This window comes from Sorex fumeus, unplaced genomic scaffold (assembly GCF_029834395.1).
Source record: "Sorex fumeus unplaced genomic scaffold, SorFum_2.1 ptg000064l, whole genome shotgun sequence".
In the NCBI taxonomy this organism is placed as follows: Eukaryota; Metazoa; Chordata; class Mammalia; order Eulipotyphla; family Soricidae; genus Sorex; species Sorex fumeus.
In genome coordinates this window covers 2,269,597-2,289,951 of record NW_026606121.1, presented here as the reverse complement: position 1 = coordinate 2,289,951, position 20,355 = coordinate 2,269,597, and the positions used below count along the sequence as shown (strand labels likewise).

General features: G+C 54.9%; 1 protein-coding gene across 2 annotated transcripts; it reads left to right on the top strand.

The window, feature by feature from the left end:
* Positions 1-5: 5 nt before the first annotated feature.
* Positions 6-19,894, top strand: BRI3 (brain protein I3). 2 transcript variants are annotated; one of them, XM_056128551.1, is made up of 4 exons: positions 6-81; positions 9,109-9,283; positions 16,322-16,424; positions 19,519-19,894. In XM_056128551.1, exons 2-4 carry the CDS (start codon positions 9,175-9,177, stop codon positions 19,649-19,651), a joined length of 345 nt encoding a protein of 114 aa, XP_055984526.1. In that variant the 5' UTR covers positions 6-81; positions 9,109-9,174; the 3' UTR covers positions 19,652-19,894. The 2 variants fall into 2 exon arrangements, with proteins under 2 accessions (XP_055984526.1, XP_055984525.1); XM_056128550.1 differs by lacking the exons at positions 6-81; positions 9,109-9,283 and adding an exon at positions 15,684-15,958.
* The last annotated feature ends 461 nt before the right edge of the window (positions 19,895-20,355 follow it).

Sequence of the window (20,355 nt, the reverse complement as noted above, 5' to 3'; positions counted from 1 at the left end):
GTGGGGGGTGTGATTCCCCGCTGAGCCGGAGCCCCCGCCTTCCCGCCGCGACCCCACGACTGCGGGAAGGAGCGAGCTGAGGCAAGTGACAGGTGACAGGTCAGGGTCCCGGCCCCCCCCCCCCGGCCCCTGCCTTCCTCTCCCCCGGAGCCCGCGAGGCGCCGAGGGGTGTCGTGTCCGTCTCCCGGAGGATGGACCCCGGGGCGGGGCGCCCGCCCGCGGATCTGAGGCGAGCCCTGGGGACACAGCGAGGGGAGCCTTCGGTCTGGATTTCTTTCCTTTCTTTGCTTTTTTGGGTCACACCCCCGGTGATGCTTAGGGCTGACTCCTGGCTCTGTGCTCAGGAATTGCTCCTGGCGGTGTTCGGGGACCCAATGGGATGCCGGGGGTCGAACCCGAGTCGGCCCAGTGCAAGGCAAACACCCTCCCTGCTACGGCCCCTCCAGTCCGAGATTTCCAGTCACTTTGTCCTCTGTCTTCCCAGCCCTCAGAGCGGAAGGCGGTGTTGATTGTATGTGGGCTCTGGGCACCGAGGGGGGTCCCTGAGGAAAGTGGGGTGCTTTGGGGGGGGCTCTGACCACAGGGACTGACAATTCGGGACTCTTGTCTCCAGCTATGTCCGTGAGCTTAAGGAGCTCACGTAGCACCTGCTGTGCCCAGGTGTCAGGACAGAGTTTAAAGCCAGTTTTCTGCAATCCAGTGGCTGAGTTTCTGGGGACCCATGTCCCCCCACCCACCCTACCCCGCCTTTGTCCTGGCCTTTATCCCTCAGCGAATAGGCTGCCTTTTACCACTCACCCAGAGTTGGCCTCATTCCTTCCCACTTCTCTTTATTATTTATTTATTTATTTTTGCTTTTTTGGGGTCACACCTGACGTTGCTCAGGGGTTACTCCTGGCTCTGCACTCAGGAATCACTCCTGGCGGTGCTGGGGGGACCATATGGGATGCTGGAAATCGAACCCGGGTCGGCCGTGTGCAAGGCAAACGCCCAACCTGCTGTGCTATTGCTCTAACACCCTCCCCCCCCCCAATTCTCTTATTTTAACCTTTCCTCCTTGCTGTCTTTTTTTGTGGGGGAATTTTGGAGCCATACCCAGTGGCGCTCAGGGCTTACTCCTGCCTCTGCTCTCAGAAATCACTCCTTGCAGGGCTTGGGGCACCCTGTGAGGTGCTGGGGATGGCACCTGGGTTGGCTGGGTACAAGGGGAGTCCCTTAACTTCTGTGCTCTCTGGACCTTGCTTTCTTTCCATCCTAGTCTCGCCATCTCCTGGGTCAGATCGTGGGTTTGAATCGAGCTCCGTCACAAAACTCGGTTCACAGCCTTGGAACTACTGTTCCTCTCGGTAACAAGGGCCATCCCTCCCCTCCACCCCGCCTCGCAACCTGTCTCTGGGTTATACGGGGAGGTAGCGAGAAGATGTTGGGAGAGTGCTTACATGCCTTGCACCCAGCAACTGCTCCCATTTTGTTCATAATTTTATTATAATTGTCATTTTTATTATAGCACTGCACTGTATAGCACTGTCCTCCCATTGTTCATCGATTTGCTCGAGTGGGCACAAGTAACGTCTCTATTGTGAGACTTGTTACTTTTTTTTTTTTTGGTTTTTGGGTCACACCCGGCGATGCTCAGGGGTTACTCTTGGCTCTGCACTCAGGAATTACTCCTGGCCGTACTTGGGGGACCATATGGGATGCTGGGAATTGAACCCCGGTCGGCCGTAGGCAAGGCAAACGCCCTACCCGCTGTGCTATTGCTCCAGCCCCAAGACTTGTTACTGTTTTTGGCATATCGAATACGCCACAGTTAGCTTGCCAGGCTTTGCGTGTGGGCGCGATACTCTCAGTAGCTTGCTGGGCTCTCCGAGAGGCAGAGGAGTTGAACCGGGGTCGTCCATGGTCGGCTGCATGCAAGGCAACCGCCTTGCCACTGTGCTATCGCTCCACCCCATTTTATTATAACCTTCATATATAGGCTTGGGGCCATTGGCAGTTGCTTAATGAGAGTCCCAGAAACCTTTTTGCACCAGTACTGGGCCAGTCCAATTTCTGGTGATTGCTCGAGAAACAGATACCTTGCTCCAGCACTGGGGATTGTGAGGGGGCTGGGCTGATACTGGACAGGACTGATGGGCCTCCTCCACAGCCACCCATGAGCCACTGGAGAGAACCCCAACTTGCGCACAATTTTCTCCTTAGGAACCTCAATGTAGGGTGGCTCCTGTGAATTTCTAAGCTTCAGCCTTTGGTCGAATTTACTGCTATGGGCCCTCCATGGCCCTGTGCCTGGCAGAGGAAACCTCACAGATAACATTCAGAGAAAAGTGCAATTGAACTTCATTTTTGGGTGTAGATTCACATATCTATTGGCCACAACACTTTGAAGAAGAGAAATTATGTATAACCTTAAAATCTCTAAAACCTGTGACCAAAGAGCTAGTAAAGGGGTTAAGGCATTTGCCTTTCACGAGGCTGACCCAGGTTCAATCCCCAGAACCAGCTAGGGTCCCCTGAGCCCTGTTAGGAGTGATCTCTGAGCACAGAACCAGGAGTAAACCCTGAATATAGCAGGGTGGGACTCACAATTAAAATCTCAAATATCTAAAGCACAAACACAGACATTGGACTAAACTTGGGAGCAGTCACAGTTGCCAGTGAAAATAGCTGTTAGACTTTCTCTTCACTTTGCGAAGTCATGTGAACACAGCCTGCAGCTCTGCACCCCCACTGCAGGCAGCCCTGGGCCTGCGGGTAAAGTCAGTGACACTCTGCATATACCACGGGGAATTCTTGGGTTGCGACCCAGAAAGAAGCAGGGCATCCGCAGAAGCTTACTGTGACACTTTCCGAATCAGCAGAAGGGCTGGACAGCCCGAGTCAAAGAACAGGTACCATAGCCCACACTGGCCGCAGCATCCACTGATGTGGTACTGGTGCCCGTGGCATTGCCTGCTGCCTCTTCTGCCACTCATTCTGGACTCAGGAGGCGGGATGCTGTAGCCACCAGAGCATACATCCAGTCTGTCCTTTTATTTATTCATTTTGCTTCTTGGGTCACACCGGCAATGCTCAGGGGCTATTCCTGGTTCTGCACTCAGGTATTACTCTTGGCGGTGCTCGGGGGACCATATGGCATGCTGGGGATCAAACCCTGATTGGCTGCATGCAAAGCAAATGCTCTGCCCGTTGTACTATCACTCTGGCCCAAGTTCTTTTATTTTTTAATTTAAAATAATTGAGTTTTGTTTTGGGCTACACCTTTCTACTCCCTTCCTGGCTCTATGCTCAGGGATCACTCCTGGCAGGCTTGAGGGATCATATGTGGTGCCAGAGATCGAACCTGGGTGGGCTGTGTGCAAGCATCCTACTCACTGTACTACCTCTCCAGCCCTCAGTATGTCCTTTTTTATTTTTTTATGTTTTTGTTTTTTGGGTCACAACCAGTGGTGCTCAGGGGTTACTCCTGGCTCATGCACTCAGGAATTACTCTTGGTGGTGTTTGGGGGATTATATGGGATGCTGGGAATCGAACCTGGGTCGGCCGCGTGTGAGGCAAATGCCCTACCTGCTGTGCTATCGCTCCAGCCCTTCAGTCTCTCCTTTTGATGACAGTGTAGACAGAGTCCAAAGGCTGTACAAATACCAATACTGTGGTATTTGCCTGTGAGCAAAACCGCTCCCACCAGCAGTTTCCCCACAGGCCTTTGGTGAATCTTAGGCCCACAGGCAGAGCAGACAAAGGCCAGGAGAAAGAAAGCTCTGGGCATTTAGGGATAGTCTGTCTGGACATTTTGGGGAGACTGACCGTGTCCTTCCACAGGTAGCCAAGGATAAAGACATGTCCCTGTTCAAAGGAAGTCAAGTGAAGAAAAACTTCCTAGAGGACAACTGTGCAGGGAGCCAAGTATGCCAGGAAAGGTGCAGGGGTGGTAAGGCCCTGACTAGCCGGAGGGCCTCCAGAATGAAGACATGTGCATCCTGATACTACGTGGAGCTCCTTTTGCAGGTAGAAAGGGGGCTGGGTGGTGTGTTTGCAAGTCGGTGTCCCTGAGCACTCTGGCCTTCACCCTCACTTGACAAGGCTGGATCTGGTTGTCTTGGGTTCAGCCTTCAGGAATTGGCCCTGAGCCATGCTCCTGATCCTGCTCTCCTGAGCTGTGCTCAGCTGTGGGATTTCTCCTGTGAGGCCTTGGGCAGGCGCCCAAATCAAGCTGAAAGAATGGAGCCTCAGAGCAGTGGCCCAGCCTGGCATCCAGTAGCCCCAGGGCCCAAGAGCAGAGGAGCTTGAAGAACATGGAGGACTCTGGGAAAGCCCCCTGCACCCTGATTCTGGGAGATGGCTGCTGCAAAGCAATAAACATGGGCGGGACGAACAATTACATCAGTGTAATCTACAGGTCCTGGTGACCTGTCACTTCTCCATATAATCCCTCCTACATGGTGACATGTGCCGATCTCGGCTTTTTCTGGGGAACAGAATCCTGCAGAGTCACAGGGTTGGCAGTGGGTGTTGAGTGGCTGTGAGTTTGCTGGAGGGAGCTTGGATTTGAGTCCAGAGCCACTGAGGCTGGTGGTGCTCAAGGACCCTTTGTAGCATTGGGGATTGAACCTGGGTCACTGTATGCAAGGCAAGTGTTTTAACCCATGGATTATCTCTCCGGCCCCAATGATTTTTAAATTCTGAATTGGTGTACATACCCATTTGCATTTTTATGGTTTATTAGTCCTGCTGTTACAGAATACCTGTGACTAGCATTATTTGAAATGTATGTTTGAGGGGACCAGAGAGAGAGCAGAGGAGGTAAGACACTTGCCTTGCATGTGGCTGACCTGGTTTTAATCCTGCGCCGTCTCCCCTGAACACTGCCAGGAGTGATCCCTGAGCTCAAAGGCAGGAGTAAGCCCTGAGCACTACCAGGAATGGCCAAATAAATGAAAATGAATCACACTAAGGGAGGCACCATTACAAAGAACTAAGTTTGATATGAAGGGTTTAGGCTGTCTAGATATGACCAGACTATCTAAGTGTTGACTCTTTTTTTTTTTTTTAAGATGTTGACTCTTAAGAAGATGATGTGTAGTCTAGATTGAGTGAATTTGAGGAAAGCAAATCTAGCCAAGAATCCATATTTTGCCAAGATGCTTTAACCTAGCTGGTTAGATATGCTTTTTTTTGGGGGGGGGGTTGCTTTTGGGATACACTCAAGGATGCTCAAGGCTTACTCTGACTCTACACTCAGGAATCACTTCTTTTTATTTATTAAAAATTTTATTTTTCTTACACTTTATTTAAACACTGTGGTTTACAAAGTTGCTCATGGTTATTTGTTACAGTCAATATACCAACCCAATCCCACCACCATTATTTCCAGTTTCCATTCACCCCTTATGCCTATCCCCGTAGCAGGCCTTCTACAATTTATTTTATATTTCTTGTTATAATTTGCTAAAATAATGATCAAAAAACGTTTCCTTAGAAGGTTAGTGAAGACTAACTGCCCAATGGCTCACCATGGAGCCATTAAGCCCTTGTACAAGACATTATGAAGATGATGTTACAGGTTAAGCTTTCTGTGCTTCTATTTTGTTAATCGAGATCAGTTGCCTTTTACATTACTTCCCATCCAATCTGGTGTGCTACTTCTGCTTTATCAGTGTTGTAGATCTTGAGATGTCATGTGGCTACATCCAGGAAGTCCAGAATTTTCAACAGGGTGATACAGCTGGATTTAAATTTTTAACTGGGTAGTGATGCTGGAGAGTGTGCTTTGACTGCCAGAGCTTTGGGAAGGACAGGGAAATGGGGAGAGGTAGCCCATCCCCAACTCTGGAAGCCTGGAGATTTCAGTCACAAAACCGGCATACCTGAGATTAATTTCTGGATGAGGCTTAATCACGAGTAGTGTAGTCTGGCTGGGAGCATGGTGGTAATTGTGGAGTGTGGAGGCTTTTGACTCCAGGTCTGTTTGGGTGGGTGCTGGGCTCATCCCTACCCCCCCTCCCAAACCCACACTTCCAGGGTGCCCCTGATGACTCATGCTTGCACAGGATTCAGAAGAATCTCTCACTCAAGGATCATTTCAGACAGGCTCAGGGGACCAGATGGGATGCTGGGATTGAATCTGGGTCAGCTGTGTGCAAGGCAGACACTCTATCTGCTGTACTCCAGTATTGCTATTATTATTATTATTATTATTATTTCTTTTTGAGAAGGAGCTGCTCTGCTACATACGAAACCCTGACCCAGAAGCAGGTCATCTATGAATGGTTTAGCACCAGGTTCCCCACGAACGTGCGTTGTGTGACAGGCAAGGGGGCAGCCGCCTTTCCAGCCATGCCCCGATTCTCAAGACGAGCGGCTCTGTGCACCGGACCCTGGTCCCAACGTGCAGCGGGGACAGCGGGGGACCGGCTAGCTGGGGCCCACCGAGGCTCCTGCAGTGCTTCCGTGTGTTCCGCCTGAGCAGAATTCTGTCTTAGAGGGGTTCAGTCATAATCCCACAAATGATAGCTTCGCCCCATTGGTTCTTCAGTCAAGTACATACACCAAATGTCTGAACCTGCGGTTCCCCTCTTACTGAGAAGGATTACCATGGCAACAACACATCATCAGTAAGGTAAAACTAACCTGTCTCACGATGGTCTAAACCCAGCTCACGTTCTCTATTAGTGGGTGAACAATCCAACGCTTGGTGAATTCTGCTTCACAATGATAGGAAGAAACCAACATTGAAGGATCAAAAAATGATGTCGCTATGGACTCTTGGCCACCACAAGCCAGTTATCCCTGTGGTAACTTTTCTGATATCTCCTGCTTAAAACCCCAAAGGTCAGAAGGATTGTGAGGCCTCGCTTTCATGGTCTGTTTAAGCAGGACTGTTCTACTATACAGGAAGAGAGAGATCCACGACATTGGCAACTATCGCCCGATCTTCCTGTTGTCTGTTGTCTACAAGCTGTTCACTTGAGTCATCCTGAATAGGATTGGCAGAACACTAGATGAAGGACCACCTTGCAAGCAAGCTGGATTCCGAAAAGGATTTAGCATAATAGACCATATCCACGTGGTAGCCAAACTCATTGAGGTTTCTTGGGAGTTCAAGATGCCGCTCTCTCTAATGTTCATTGATTTAAAGAAGGCTTTTGATTCTGTTGAGATTAAAGCAGTCATCGAAGCCCTAGCCAAACAGGGCGTTCAAACTCAATACATCAGGATCCTCCATGAGCTGTATTACGGATTCACTACCAGGATCTCATCATTCTACAAAGAAGTAATCATTGATGTCAAGAGGGGTTCGGCAGGCTGATACCATTTCACTGAAACTCTTCAATGCCACCTTCAAGAATGTCATACAGTGACCCGAATGGGAAGGAATGGAAGTGAAGAGAGACGGCCGGCAACTACACCACCTTCAATTTGCTGATGACATCATTCTAATAACACCAAACATTAGCCAAGCGGCACAAATGCTGGCTGACCTCTACCGTGAGTGTGGAAAGGTTGGACTGCAGCTGACTCTCACAAAGACAATGTTTATGAGAAACGGACTCGTTCCTGACATTCCATTCGCTCTCGATGGAACGAACATCTCCAAATGCAACAGTTATGTGTACCTAGGTCAAGAAATCAACATGACAAATGACCTGGCACCTGAGTTGTGCAGGAGGAAGAGAGCAGCTTGGAACGCCTTCAAGAGCATCGAAGAAATAGCTAAGAGGATGAAGAACCTCTGGCTCTGGGGCACATCTCTTCAATTCCACTGTTCTTCCTGCATTAACATATGCCTCAGAGACCAGGGCCCTATGAAAATAGGATGAGAATGCTATTCGGGTCTCCCAAAGAGGAATCTAAAGAGCTATGCTTGGAGTATCACGCTTCACTCAAGTGAGAGAAAGAATCCAGAGTTCCGACCTCTGTCGATGATCAAGAATCAGGGATGCTATCTCGTTTGCCAAGGCATTGAAAATCAGATGGTCTGGACACGTAATGCAATTTGGAGACCACCGCTGGACTAGAGCCTTTACCAACTGGATTCCACGGGACGTCAAAAGATCGCGTGGCCACCCACCTATGAGATGGTCAGATTTCTTTGTCAAGACCCTGAATGATCAGTTTGAGGCTTTTTGTGTTCCTGGAGCAAGCAGACGCCATTGGGCTACACTAGCACGTGACAGGGATGAATGGAGACGTTACTGGTGCCCTCTCGAGCAAATCGATGAGTAACAGGATGTCAAGTGATCAAGTGATCAAGTGATTTCTTTTTGAGTCACACCTGGCTATACTCAGTGCTTACTCCTGGCTCTGCACTCAGGAATTACTCCTGGCAGTGCCTGCAGTACCATATGGGATCCTAGGGATTGAACCTGGGTTCGCCAGGTGAAGGACAAATGCCCTGCTGTACTATCACTCCAACACCTCCTGCTATTATTTTTCTTTGGGGCTTTCAGCCCTGGAAACGTATCAGAACAGGTCTGGGATGCTACTCAACAATATATCACTTGCCTTGCATATGTGAGACCCTGGATTTGATGTCCAGAAACACATTCATGAGCACCTGCACGTGTGCACACATACACAGACATGTAAATCTCGATTTTCTTTGGGGGGGTCAATTAAGGGAAATAAAGTTAAATCCATGAGGTGTTAAGAGTAGTAAATGGGATTTTATTATGGAAGGGGATTTAGGCAATACCTGGCAGTGTTCTGGACTATTCCCAGCTCTATACTAAGGGGTCACACCCAGTAGTGCTCAGGAGACTCTGTGGTGCCAGGGATCAACCTAGGATTGGCCTCAGGTAAGGCAAAAAAGCCTTAACCCATATTCTTCTCTCCCGCCAAGAAATTTTTTTCTCCTCGTTGTTAGGATACACTTAATTTGCTAAGGTGTTTGTAATATTCAAAAAGAACTGTGCCACATATATAGTTGCAGCTTAAAATGCTTTTGTTGTTTTGGAGCCACGCTCGAGTTGTGTTCAGGGCTTACTCCTGACTTTGTGCTCTGGAATCACTCTTGGCAGGACTCGGGGGACCCTCTGAGGTGTTTGGGATTGAACTGGGGTCAGCTGCGTACCAGGCAGCGTCTTAACCCCTGTGCTGTCTCTCAGGCCCCTGCAGCTTAATCATGTGAGAGAAATGGGCGCTGGGAATACGGACACCTGTGTGGACTCTCCATGTCTCATCGGAGAACCCATGGCTGCCTGCCTGCCTCACTTTTCTCCAGTGGGAAGGATGTATCTGAAGACAGCATCAGTGCTAGCCAGGCGTCCTGTCCACGTGCAGGTGAGGGGGTAGCCCGGGTGGAGATGCCCTTTCCAGGGGATGATCCACTCTGGGTTTGTGCTGGGGTTGGCAAATCAGCGGGGGTACAGACAGGGCGAGCTGGGCCTGTGGGCAACGCTTTGGGGGAGGATTCTTCCAATGGTCAGTGTGCAGATATTGAAGGCTGGGGGACCCTCTGGAGGTTTGTTGGGTGACAAGGGCCAGGATGGTGAAGGTGAGATAGCAAAGGAACCTCCCAAGGGGGTAGCATACAGAGACTCTCACTTTGGTTGTTTCAGAGCCTTTTGGGGCTGGGGAGCAGACACACGCAGTGAGGTGCTGGCTGTGTAAGTAGCCGACACTGGGTCCATCCCCATCATCGCTCACAGTCCCTTGAGCCTTCCAGAACAGTCCCTGAGCATCGCCAGGTGTGCTGTCCCTCCCCTTGCGCCCTCCACCCCCTGCAGAATAATCCCACCAGATGGGATGGAGAGATAGACAGGTGTTAAGGTGCTTATTCTGCCCTACCCCAGTTTAATCTCCAGCACCACATGTAATCCCGAGTTCCACTGGGGCAGAGTCAGAGTCGGACCTGAGCACCTCTGGATGTGGCCCCAAGATGAAAATCGAGCCCAGATGGACTGGGGAGCTGGCTAGGGTGGAGACCTAGCAAGTGTGAGCCCCGTGGCCCCCCTCCACCCATGAGCCCCAGAGCATTGCTGGAACCCCAAAGGCCTACAGCCACACACCCAGCATCCCGGCCCTGTCCTTCCACCCCACCTCTAAGCACTGCCTTGTCAGCGCAGGAACACAGCAGGGAGCTTTTCCTCCCAGGGTTTCTGTGCAGCCAGAGGGGGGACCCAGGACAGTGAATATGGACCCCAGGACCAGAACCCAACTGCTCCCCACACCTGCTCTTCCCTCCTTTGCTGTCTGCCTTGGAACTGCCACCTTGCTCTCAGGGGCCCTCTCTGGGCAGTATGGGCTGGCAGGAGGATTGCTCAGTTCTGGGATCTGCTGCAGGAGGAACTTGACCTTGGACATGAAAGGTGGGCAAAATGTCCCCAATGAAGGCCCCTCCCCCACCCCACACATGCACACACAGTGGCAGCCTCGCTAGAGGGGTTTCCCTACATATCACACACACACACACAGTGTATGCACGCACACATAGTGCACACACACATACACACACAGTGGCAGCCTTGCTGGAGGGGCTTCCTTGCAGATCTCACACACACACACACCACACATGCACACAGTGGCAGCCTCAGTGTAGGGGCTCGTTCCTGTACACACCACACACACACACACACACACACACACACACACACACACACACACACACACAGAGTGGCAGCCTTGCTGGAAAGTCTCGTTCCTGCATCTCACAGGCCCTAGCTGTCCGCATGGATACTTTCTTTTTTAGGGTGGTTTGCGCCATACCCAGTGGTGCTGGGGCTTTCTCTTGGCTCTCCACTCAGGTCACCCCTGGTTGGTGCTTGGGGGACCCTCTGGGGTGCTGGGTAATGATCCGGAGTCATCTGTGTGCCAAGTGCCTTACTCCCTGTGCTGTTTCTGGCCCCAGCTGATACTTCAGAGGGTCACAGGTGAAGCCGGACCTGAGACTTTTCGCCTTCGGTGTGTGGTGCCCCGTCACCAAGCCGACCCTGCGTGTGGTCAGCCCTGGCCGTCTCAGCCATCCCAGCCCTGGGCTGGACCATGGCCACATCTGGTCTAGCTGCTCCTCATCCACTTTCCCTTGGCGGTCTCCGGGCTCAGAACAGAGAACCTTGGCGGCGGGTGGATTGTGAGGCTGTGTTCTGTCCTCCTCCTGCCTTTGCTCCACAACCTCTGTGGTCCCATGCCATCCGTCACTCCTCCATGTCATCTGCTGCTGGAACTCCAGGAGTCCTATCCCTGCCCTATTCCCACGCTCCCCCTCGCCACCCCTGGGGTTCTCGGCAAGGCCAGCCATGACCACAGTGCATGAAGCAGGTAAGAGCCACGGACAGAGTTTGGGGGTGGGGTGGAACCCCAGAACTGAGAAGGGCCAGGGGAAGAGGACCCTGCCCACTGCGCTGTTCTTTCATGGAGCTGAGCCCCCAGGAACGCCCCCCCACCCCTGCTGCGTTAGTCTCTTCCACATCACTGTAGGGGTGTTGGTCTGTAGCGTGACAGCTGAGCAAGGGGGAGACTGTCGCCAGACCTAGATGCACCCCCATCTGGGCTGCTCACAAACCCCCATCTCATCCTGGGATGCTTGTGTCCCCAACCCAAGGCCTGGTTGCCACTGGTAGCAGGTATTAAGTTCCCTTTCCGTTCACCCTGTTCCCCTCTGCCCAAATCCAGCAAGGGCTCCCAGAGACAGGGCAGGGGGACAGTGCTTGCCTTGCAATGTGGCTGACCCTGTTTTCATTCCTGGCATGGCATAGGGCCCCCTGAGCTCCACCAGGAGTGCTCCCTGAGCACAGAGCCAGGAGTGAACCCTAAGACAGCAAGGTATGGACTCCCCAGAATTAAATATAATGACAATGGCGGGGGTGGGGAGGGCACAGAAAGAGAGTATAGAAGTTAAGGCTTTTGTCTCCGTGTGGCTGTGGCTGTGACCCTGGTTAGAGAGAGACAGAGACAGAGACAGAGACAGACAGACAGACAGAGGTAGGGGGAGAGAAAGAGAGAAAAGTGGCCAAGGGCCAGTGATGACTCGGGGTCACAGGCCCACAGCCCACAGGCCCAAGTCCTGCTCCATCCCCAGTAGCAGATCTGAGGAATTTCTATTTCTGTGGAGGTGCAGAGATGCTCATTTCCCCTGAAAGATGCTCTGGGATCTCAGGGAAAATAATAGCACAGACATGGACTGGTCACTTACTGACCTCCCCACATCCCTGGCCCTCCCCCGACCTGTTCTCCCCACCTCTCCTCTCTCCTTCCTCCTTCCCATAGTGTGCCCAGGGATCACTCCTAGTGGTGCTTGGGGACCCAATCTGGGTCAGGTGTGTGCAAGGCAAGCCCTAGCCACTGTACTACCTAGGTCAGCTGTGTGCAGGGCAAGCCCTACCCACTGTACTATCTCTCCAGCCCCACCCACCTTTTTTTTTTTAATTTTCACAATGCTGGGGACCAAATCCAGAGCCTCACACATTCAAAGCAGGTGATTGTCTTCCGAGTCACCTTCCTGACCCCATATGTGTTTGTTTATAAGATCTGTGGAAATCGCTCTTTCATTATACTAAGGCTTGGTCTAGGCTGACCCCGAAACCTAAAACTTTGTGTCTGTCTAAGAGAAATGGCAGATAGGCAGCAAATATTTGGCTTGGGCACGCCCTGAGCGAGGAGCTTGTCACTGGCTGTGTGGCCTTGGACTTGGGGTCACACCGACTTCTCTTGACTGTTACCATGTTCCAACCCTGGGGGACCCCAGGACCACCTGTGGGGACAGCCCTTGGAGATGGAGTGTCTGGAGGATGGCACCGCCCCCTCCCTGGCCTTACCAGTGTCCCCGCCCTGTGCACAGGTCAAACTTCTTTAGGGAAACGGAAGTGCTTTTCATTGTCCACGTGAGAGCCAGAGACACACCTCCAAGGGTGGAGCGCAGGCTTTGTAGGCAAGAGCCCTGGGTCCCTTCCCCACATGATCCCCCAGCACCACGCTAGGAGCCCCCAAAGCACTGCTGAGGAGGGCCGATGGGCAACACAACAAAAACCTCTCTCTCCCTCCTTCCTTCCTTCCTTCCTTCCTTCCTTCCTTCCTTCCTTCCTTTTCTTTTTTCCCTTTCTTTCTTTCTTTCTTTCTTTCTTTCTTTCTTTCTTTCTTTCTTTCTTTCTTTTCTTTCCTTGGACTTTACTCAGCGATGCTCAAGAGTTACTCCTGGTGGGCCTGGGGAACCATATGGGATGTTGGAGTCAGATCCGGGTCGGCCATACGCAGGGCAAGCATCCTACCTGTTGTACTATTGCTTCGGCTCCCCCCATTATTTTTGGTGGGTTGAGGGGCCAGAGAGACCGTCTGGGAGGCCAGCTAGTTGCTTTCTTGCTTTCTCTCTGGCAGCCGTGATCTCAGTCGAGTCCCCCATGCTATAGATGGTCTCCAAGCTGCTGAACAGAGTCAGGACTAGCCCCTGAGCACCCCCAGATTACACCCCCACAAATGAAGCCAGCTGAGAGGCTCCAGGGACGTGGTCTTGAGCACCAAGCAGCCCCCGCCCACCTACTTCATGGAACCTCTGAGGAAGGTGTGGCTCTAGGGATGGCAGCACTGGGCTCTGGAGATCACCTCACGGTCACAGAACTGCTGGGTCTATTTCCTGTGACCCCTTGGGGGACAGTGGTGTCCTGGGCCCTTTCTCAGGACACTGCTGCCCAGGCCACCTTGCCTGAGCATGCGCCCTCCTACTTGCACACCCACACTCCCGTCAGCCTGTGGGGGGTACTACCATACCCCCGAGCGGGCACTGACCTATCTCTGCTCAGCCTGTACACCCTCCTGGGGTCCCCACCCTCTCCCAGGATCCAGACCTTCCTAGGGTCCCCCCTTCCCTGGGTCTCATCCCCCACCTCCCTCCAGCTACCCCTGGCCCAGGCCCACCCTTCTCCATATGGCCAGAGCCCACTTTTTTCTTTGGTGGGGGGTAGGTATGTCCACACCCGCTGGTTCTCAGGACTTACTCTTGGCACTGCACTCAGGAGTCAATCCTAGTGGGGATCAGGGGACCATATGGGGTGCTGGGGATTGAAGCTGGATCGATTACTTACAAGGCAAGTGCCTAGCCCCAGTTCTATCTCTCTGGATGGACCTTCCCCCTTTATTTTGGTTTTGGGGCCACACAGCTCAGGGGCTGTTCTTGGCTCTGCTCAGGAGTGATCCTGGTGGTTCTTTTTTTTTTTTTGCTTTTTGTTTTGGGTCACGCCCAGTGATGCACAGAGGTTACTCCTGGCTCTGCACTCAGGAATCATCCCTGGCAGTGCTCAGGGGACCATATGGGATGCTGGGAATCAGACCCGGGTTGGCTGTGTGCAAGGCAAACGCCCTACCCGCTGTGCTATTGCTCCAGCCCCTCTTGGTGGTTCTTGTGGTGCCAGAAATTCAGCGGGATGCAGGGGTGCAGGACAAGCACCTCCACCCCTGCACTGTCTGTTTCTGAACAGTTAGACCAGATATTCATATGCGGGGGGTGGAAGGAGAGTGTTCCCTGCCTTGTGCTCCTCTCATGGGCTTTATCCGGAAATTCTCCTTCTACTGGATGAACACGCCTCCTGGTTCCTGAAACCAGCTTGCCCCTGGTTTGCCACACTGGCATTTCTGGGGGTGCCCAGGACAACCCTTGTGCCAACCCTCATTTTGCTGGATGCTGTCTGGCCCTGTTCCCTTGTGTCCCTGTCTTTTGGTTTTGAGCTTGGGCAGATTCCCGGTGCTGTGTTGGGGCACCTCTGCTTCCGGGGCTGGGGCTGGTGTCCCCTGCCCCCCTGCCCTGCCAGGTGGGGCTGCTTCTTGGGGTACCTGGTAGTGTTCTAGGTGATGTTGGGTGGCATGGCATGGAACACCCCTACGTGCTTCACTCAATTTCTGAACCAGGGGGCTGGCTGTTGGGGGGGGGGGTCCCTGGTTACAGGGGAGAAGGGAGCCAGAGGCCAGGCATTGCATTGAGGGAGTTAGGGGACTCTGGCCTGCAAGCAAAGGGGAGCTGGACAGGAAACTGATGGACATCTGCCAACTGAATTCAGCCGGAAGAGGGAAGGACGGCCCGGTCCCCCGCCTGTTGCGGGAGGTGGCAGCTTCATCAAGGGGGGGTGGGGGTGGTGATCAAGATCGGGCTCCCGGGCCCTGCCTGCCAGGGGGATTCACTATGCTCCCACTACTCACAGCTGCCCAGGAGCACAGAGCCTGTCCCCGAAGACCCCCAGGACCAGCAAGCCTTTCAGGATTCTCCTCAGAATGCGCAGGACTGGACACAGGCAGGGAGCGACACTAGTGCTCAGGAGATAGGACTGCCTCGGAGTTGGAGTCGCCCCCCCCGGTTGCAGACCCAGGAAAAGGGGGGTGGAGCAAATGGCACGGAAGGTCTTGGAAGGGCTGCGAAGGGACCCGACCCCAACTTATCTCGGGGCCCGCACGGGTCATTCTGACTCCAACTTGTCTCGGGGCCCGCACGGGTGCCCAGATGGGGCGCGGGCCTCACGGGGCGCACCAGTGAGTCGAGGGCACAGCTGGCAAACCGCGTAGGACGTGCCGCGCCCGAGGGGACCCCCGGGGCCGGGCCTCCGCGCTCCAGCGGGCGCCTTAAAGGTCGCCCGGGCTCAGGGCCCGGGCCCGCCCCTGGAGGGCGGCGCCGCGCTCGGTTCCGGCCAACAAGTGGCGGCGGGGCGGGCGCGGCTCCTTTAAGGCGCCCCCCCCCCCGCGGAGCGCGCCACGTGACCCGGGTCTTGTGACCGCGGGCGGCGCGGGGGAAGCCGGTGCGGCCGCCTCCGAGGGGCCCGAGCCCCGCCGCCGCCTGCACCGCGCCCGCCGCCTGCAGCGCGCCCGGCCCGGGGAGCCGACCGGGGGGGCGCCCCGCCATGGCCCACAAGCCCCTGCTGGGGGAGCGGCCGCCCGCCTACAACCTGGAGGCCGGCCAGGGCGACTTCGCTTGCGGCCCGCCCGGCTACGGCGCCATCCCCTCGGCGCCCCCGCCGCCGCCCTACCCCTACCTCGTCACAGGTGGGCCGGGGGGGACCTTCCACCCCGACGCCAACTTTTCGTGGCGGGATCTGGGGGCGCCACTAGGAAGGGGGCGTCTGGAGCGCCACCCCGGGTGGGTTTTTTGGGGGGGAATTCACTGACCGATTGGAGTTGGGGAACTGCTGCCCGCTGGGACCCCGGGGCAACTTTCCAGGGGTGCTGCCCGACGTTCGGCGTCCCAGGAAGCTGGGAAGCTTCTGAGCGCGGGCGGCCGAGGGCTGCACCTCGGGACGCGGAGTTTTGTGGGTGTGTGCGTGGGGGGTGGGGTGGGGTGCGGGAGGTTCGGCCGACGCCCCTCTTCTTTCCGCCGCTACTTCCTTCTGACGCGCTCTTTGCCCGCAGGGATCCCCACCTCGCAGCCTCGAGTGTACAACATCCAGAGCCGGAGCGTCACCAGGTACCCCGCCAATTCCATCGTGGTCGTCGGAGGCTGCCCCGTCTGCAGGTGCGTCCCCAAGAACAAGTGGCCCAGTAGGCCTGTTCCCTCGAGCCTCCACCGGTCCAGAAGCACGGGCAGGACCTCTGTCCTCAGGGCTCCGGTGCCATGGGTTGGGGTGCAGGGATGTGGGGTATGAGCCTGGGTCTTGATTGCAGGAGTGGGGGGATCCCTGCGTGGGGCTGGGTGCTGGCAGGGTCCAAGTCCCCTTCTCATGCTGCCTATCCCCCCTGCCATCCCCAGCTGCTCCTCCCTTGCTTGGAATCGGGGTTGGGGGCGTCTCCTGACATAGCTGGTGAAACTAAGGCCCTGGGGGCAGCCTGTGTTTAGGGTGGCTCGGGACAAGGCTTGGCCCCCATGGCGGGAGCCCCTTGAAGGCTGGTGCGTCCTGGCAGCCTTCCCCCGGAAGAACCTGGGACCTTTCCTGTGGTGCAGGGGTGTCCTGGGAGGAGCGGGTCTGGTGGAGTAGAAGGGGTGTCTGGTGGGACAGTGATGAGGCAGGCCATTGGCTGCTTCTGGGTGGGACACGTTTGTCCGGATCCTTGCTTGGCCCCACTGGCTGCAGGATGGAGGGCTGCCACCCATTGTGCCCGCATCAGGCTTCTCCTTTTATGGGGGCTGTTGTCCCCCATCTCTGGCAGGGCGTCCCGGGCAGTGCTTACCTCCTAGCTGCTGAGGAGGTAGCCATGCCAGGGCAGCAGAACCTGGTTGGGACAGTGGGTGTGACCTCAGCTCTGGATGTGATGCCAGGCCTGAGACACATTTCTTCTCTCCCGTGGCCATGCTGTGCCTATCCCCCCTTTGCTTGGCAGGCCTGGGTGGGGGTCGGTGTCATCTTGGGGTGCTGGCAGCCTGAATTTCCTTGGCCTTTTGCTGCTGCTTGTGGTAGCGCTTCCCAAGTTGGCCCTGGGGAGGTGCGTGCCCCTCACCTCAGCCCCGGGCAGTGACTGTGCAGGGCAGGTGGCAGTTTGTGGGGTGGCCTGGCAGCTCCGAATGGAGGTGAGAAGGGGCTTATTGCTGGGGTCTAGTTTGGGGGCACCAGGGCAGTCAGAGCTAGTCCAAGTGTCACCCATTCATGGTCATCTGCCTCCAGGGATCAATCCTGGGGAATCAGAGTGGCTGCAGGTGACTCCGGTAGAGTTCTGGGAATATGTGGAGGGGACCATTGGGGGTGTGAGATGCTGGTTACCCTGCGGGCACCCCCGTTTGCACGGTCTCCCCCTCTCTGGCTGCACATGGAAAGACCTGTTGGAGTGGGGACCCTGGGACCCTGAAGGTGGCAGAGGTGCTGAGGGTGGGGTGTGACCTGGTAGGACGAGGGAGCGCTGTACTCCCTCTGGGGTTTGGGAATTGCTCCTGGATCCACTATGGGGCCTCAGGCCTGAGCGGTCCTTCTCAACTTGGCTGTTGCCACTTGTGTGGGGACAGTGACACCTGAGTGATGGCACAGGGGACAGGCTAGTTGGAGTGAGTCCAGAAAGTCCAGCGAGCCATTAATTTCTGGGCTCCACACCTGCACGAACGGGAGGTGGGAAGTGGGTGCACCCAGGGTTCTGCTCTGGGAACTGATGGGGTTTGCGGGATGCGCCCCGCACCTGGGATGGGTCTGCCTTCTGCAGTGCCAGCTGGGCTGCAGTGGGGGCTCAGGGTGGGGCTCTGAACCCTTCTTGGAGCCTCCTCCAGCAGGACACTGTTGTCTGGGCCTCAGCTCAGCTCCTGGCACTTGCAAGTGCTTGGCATCCTGGGGATCAGGGGTGTGTGATGGGGTGCAGGGGTCTTGCAGTACCAAACAAGTCTAGGAAAGGGGGGAGTGTTCTAGAGAACACTAGGTGTTGGGGGTGGGACCTGGGGCTCCTGCATCATCTCCTTTGTGCATCCCTGTGAGCGTGTTCTCGTGCGGATGGTGTCTGCGGAGGCACCCCAGCTGCAGCTCAGCTCTGGGGACCCAGGGCCCTGTCAGCACATGCCCCCACAGTATTCTGGGGGTCATGGGCTCAGGGTCAGCGCCTGGGCCTTGTGGTAAGGGTTGGTGGCCGAGGGTGACATTTCCGGGCAACCTCCAGTGGTAAATGGCATCGAGCAGGGTTTGGGGTATGGGTTGAGAATTTGTGGGAGCTGCAGGTCTTTGAAGCTGGTCCAGGAGGAAGCAAAGGGCAGGTTGATGGTGGCTGAGGGGGCCCGTGGAACCGGGAATCCCCTGAGAGCTGGGTCCCAACATTGCCAGCCCCTCCCTTCCCCCATCTGGGGCACTGAGGTCAGTCTGCAGGTCCCTCTAGCCATGTCAAATTCAGTCTGACTTTGTAGAGTTACTTGTTGTTTTGGGGTCACACCCGTGCTCAGGGATCACTCCTGCAGGACTGGGGACTGTATGGGGTTCTAGGAATCACACTCAGACTGGCCACATAAGGCAAATGTATGATCTCACTGAACCCCCCCCCTTTTATTTTTTTGACTTTTTGGGTCATACCTGGTGATGCTCAGGGGTTACTCCTGGCGGTGTTCGGGAGATTACATGGGGTGCCGGGAATCAAAACAAGGCAAACACCAATCCTGCTGTCCTATTGCTCAGGCCCCTAACAATGTTTTTCTAAGGAAGTTTTGTTTGTCTTTGGGCCACACCTGGCAGTGCTCAGGTTTTACTCTTGGTGGTGCTTGGGGGCAACATATGGGTTGCCAGGGATCAAACCAGGGTCTGGTGCCTGCAAGGCAAGTTCCCTATCCACTTCTTTATTGCTCTAGCCCCAGGAGTTTTTTTGGGAAAGATTGTGTAAGACTTATAAGGGGCGTGTGTGTGTGTGTGTGTGTGTGTGTGTGTGTATATCTCCCCCTCACCCCCCCCCCCCAAAAAAAAACTTCAGCATTTAAAAGTGTGTTTTGATCCTGTTTTTAGAAAGGCAAGAATTTGGCTTGTTTTGTTTGTGGGATGGAATTTTGGGGCCTTGGAGTTGGGTGATTGGGTGATTCCGCATCCCATTCCTCAGGGTTTCCCGGGGCTGTGTCTGTCCTGCCACCCCTCGGGTTCCTCTGCAGGGCAGTGTGCGCTGTATTCTGGGGTCCTGTGTGCCCTCCGGGCTGCAGCTGGCTAATCTCATGCCTTCCACAGGGTTGGCGTCTTGGAGGATTCCTTCACCTTCCTGGGCATCTTCTTGGCCATCATCTTGTTCCCCTTCGGTTTCATCTGCTGTTTCGCCTTGAGGAAGCGAAGATGCCCCAACTGCGGAGCCTCCTTTAATTAAAGGGAGCCTGGGCCCGGCTGTCCTTCCTAATGTAAATGTGTGTACAGTCGCTTTCCAGTTAAGCTTCAGGACTGCTTGGGAGTGTGAGGTGGGATCTGTGTGGCACTTGCCAGCCCAGGGGTTGCGAAGTGGGGACTTAGAGCAGCAGTGTCCCCTGGCTCATGACAATAAAACACTGCTTTTATTTTCGCAGTCTTCAATTTGAGAAAGGTGTTTTAAATAAACGAGATTCATACCACTGCCGACCTGTGCTGCTTATTTGGGGCGTGTGTGCTGCCACTTCCATCAGGTTGTGAGGGAGCCCTCAGGCCCCCCCACCCCCAGGACCCGCTTTTGCTGGAAGGCACAGCCTGAGGGAACGTGCTGTCTACCTCTTTGTTTCCAGAATGGACTGGGGTCCCCTGATGGTTGCAGAGTTTGGGGCCCTGGGAGGCAGGTGAGTGACGCCGCAGCTCTTTCCTGGAGCCCCCAGCAAATTTCTTCTCAGAAGCCAGCAACCTAGTCTTAGCCCAGCCCAGAGGCCAGGGTCTCCCCTAACACCAGCCCTAACTGGCCACCACTGCCTGCTCCTTACTGCTCAGCCAAGGCACAGCAGGGGGCGCTAACTTAGCTTCCTAGATGGACTGAGCCCTCAGGTCAGGATCCTGCCAGTCTCCCCAGTGGGGGTGTGGAAGTGCAGTGGGGTGCAGACCTGAGGTGTAGGC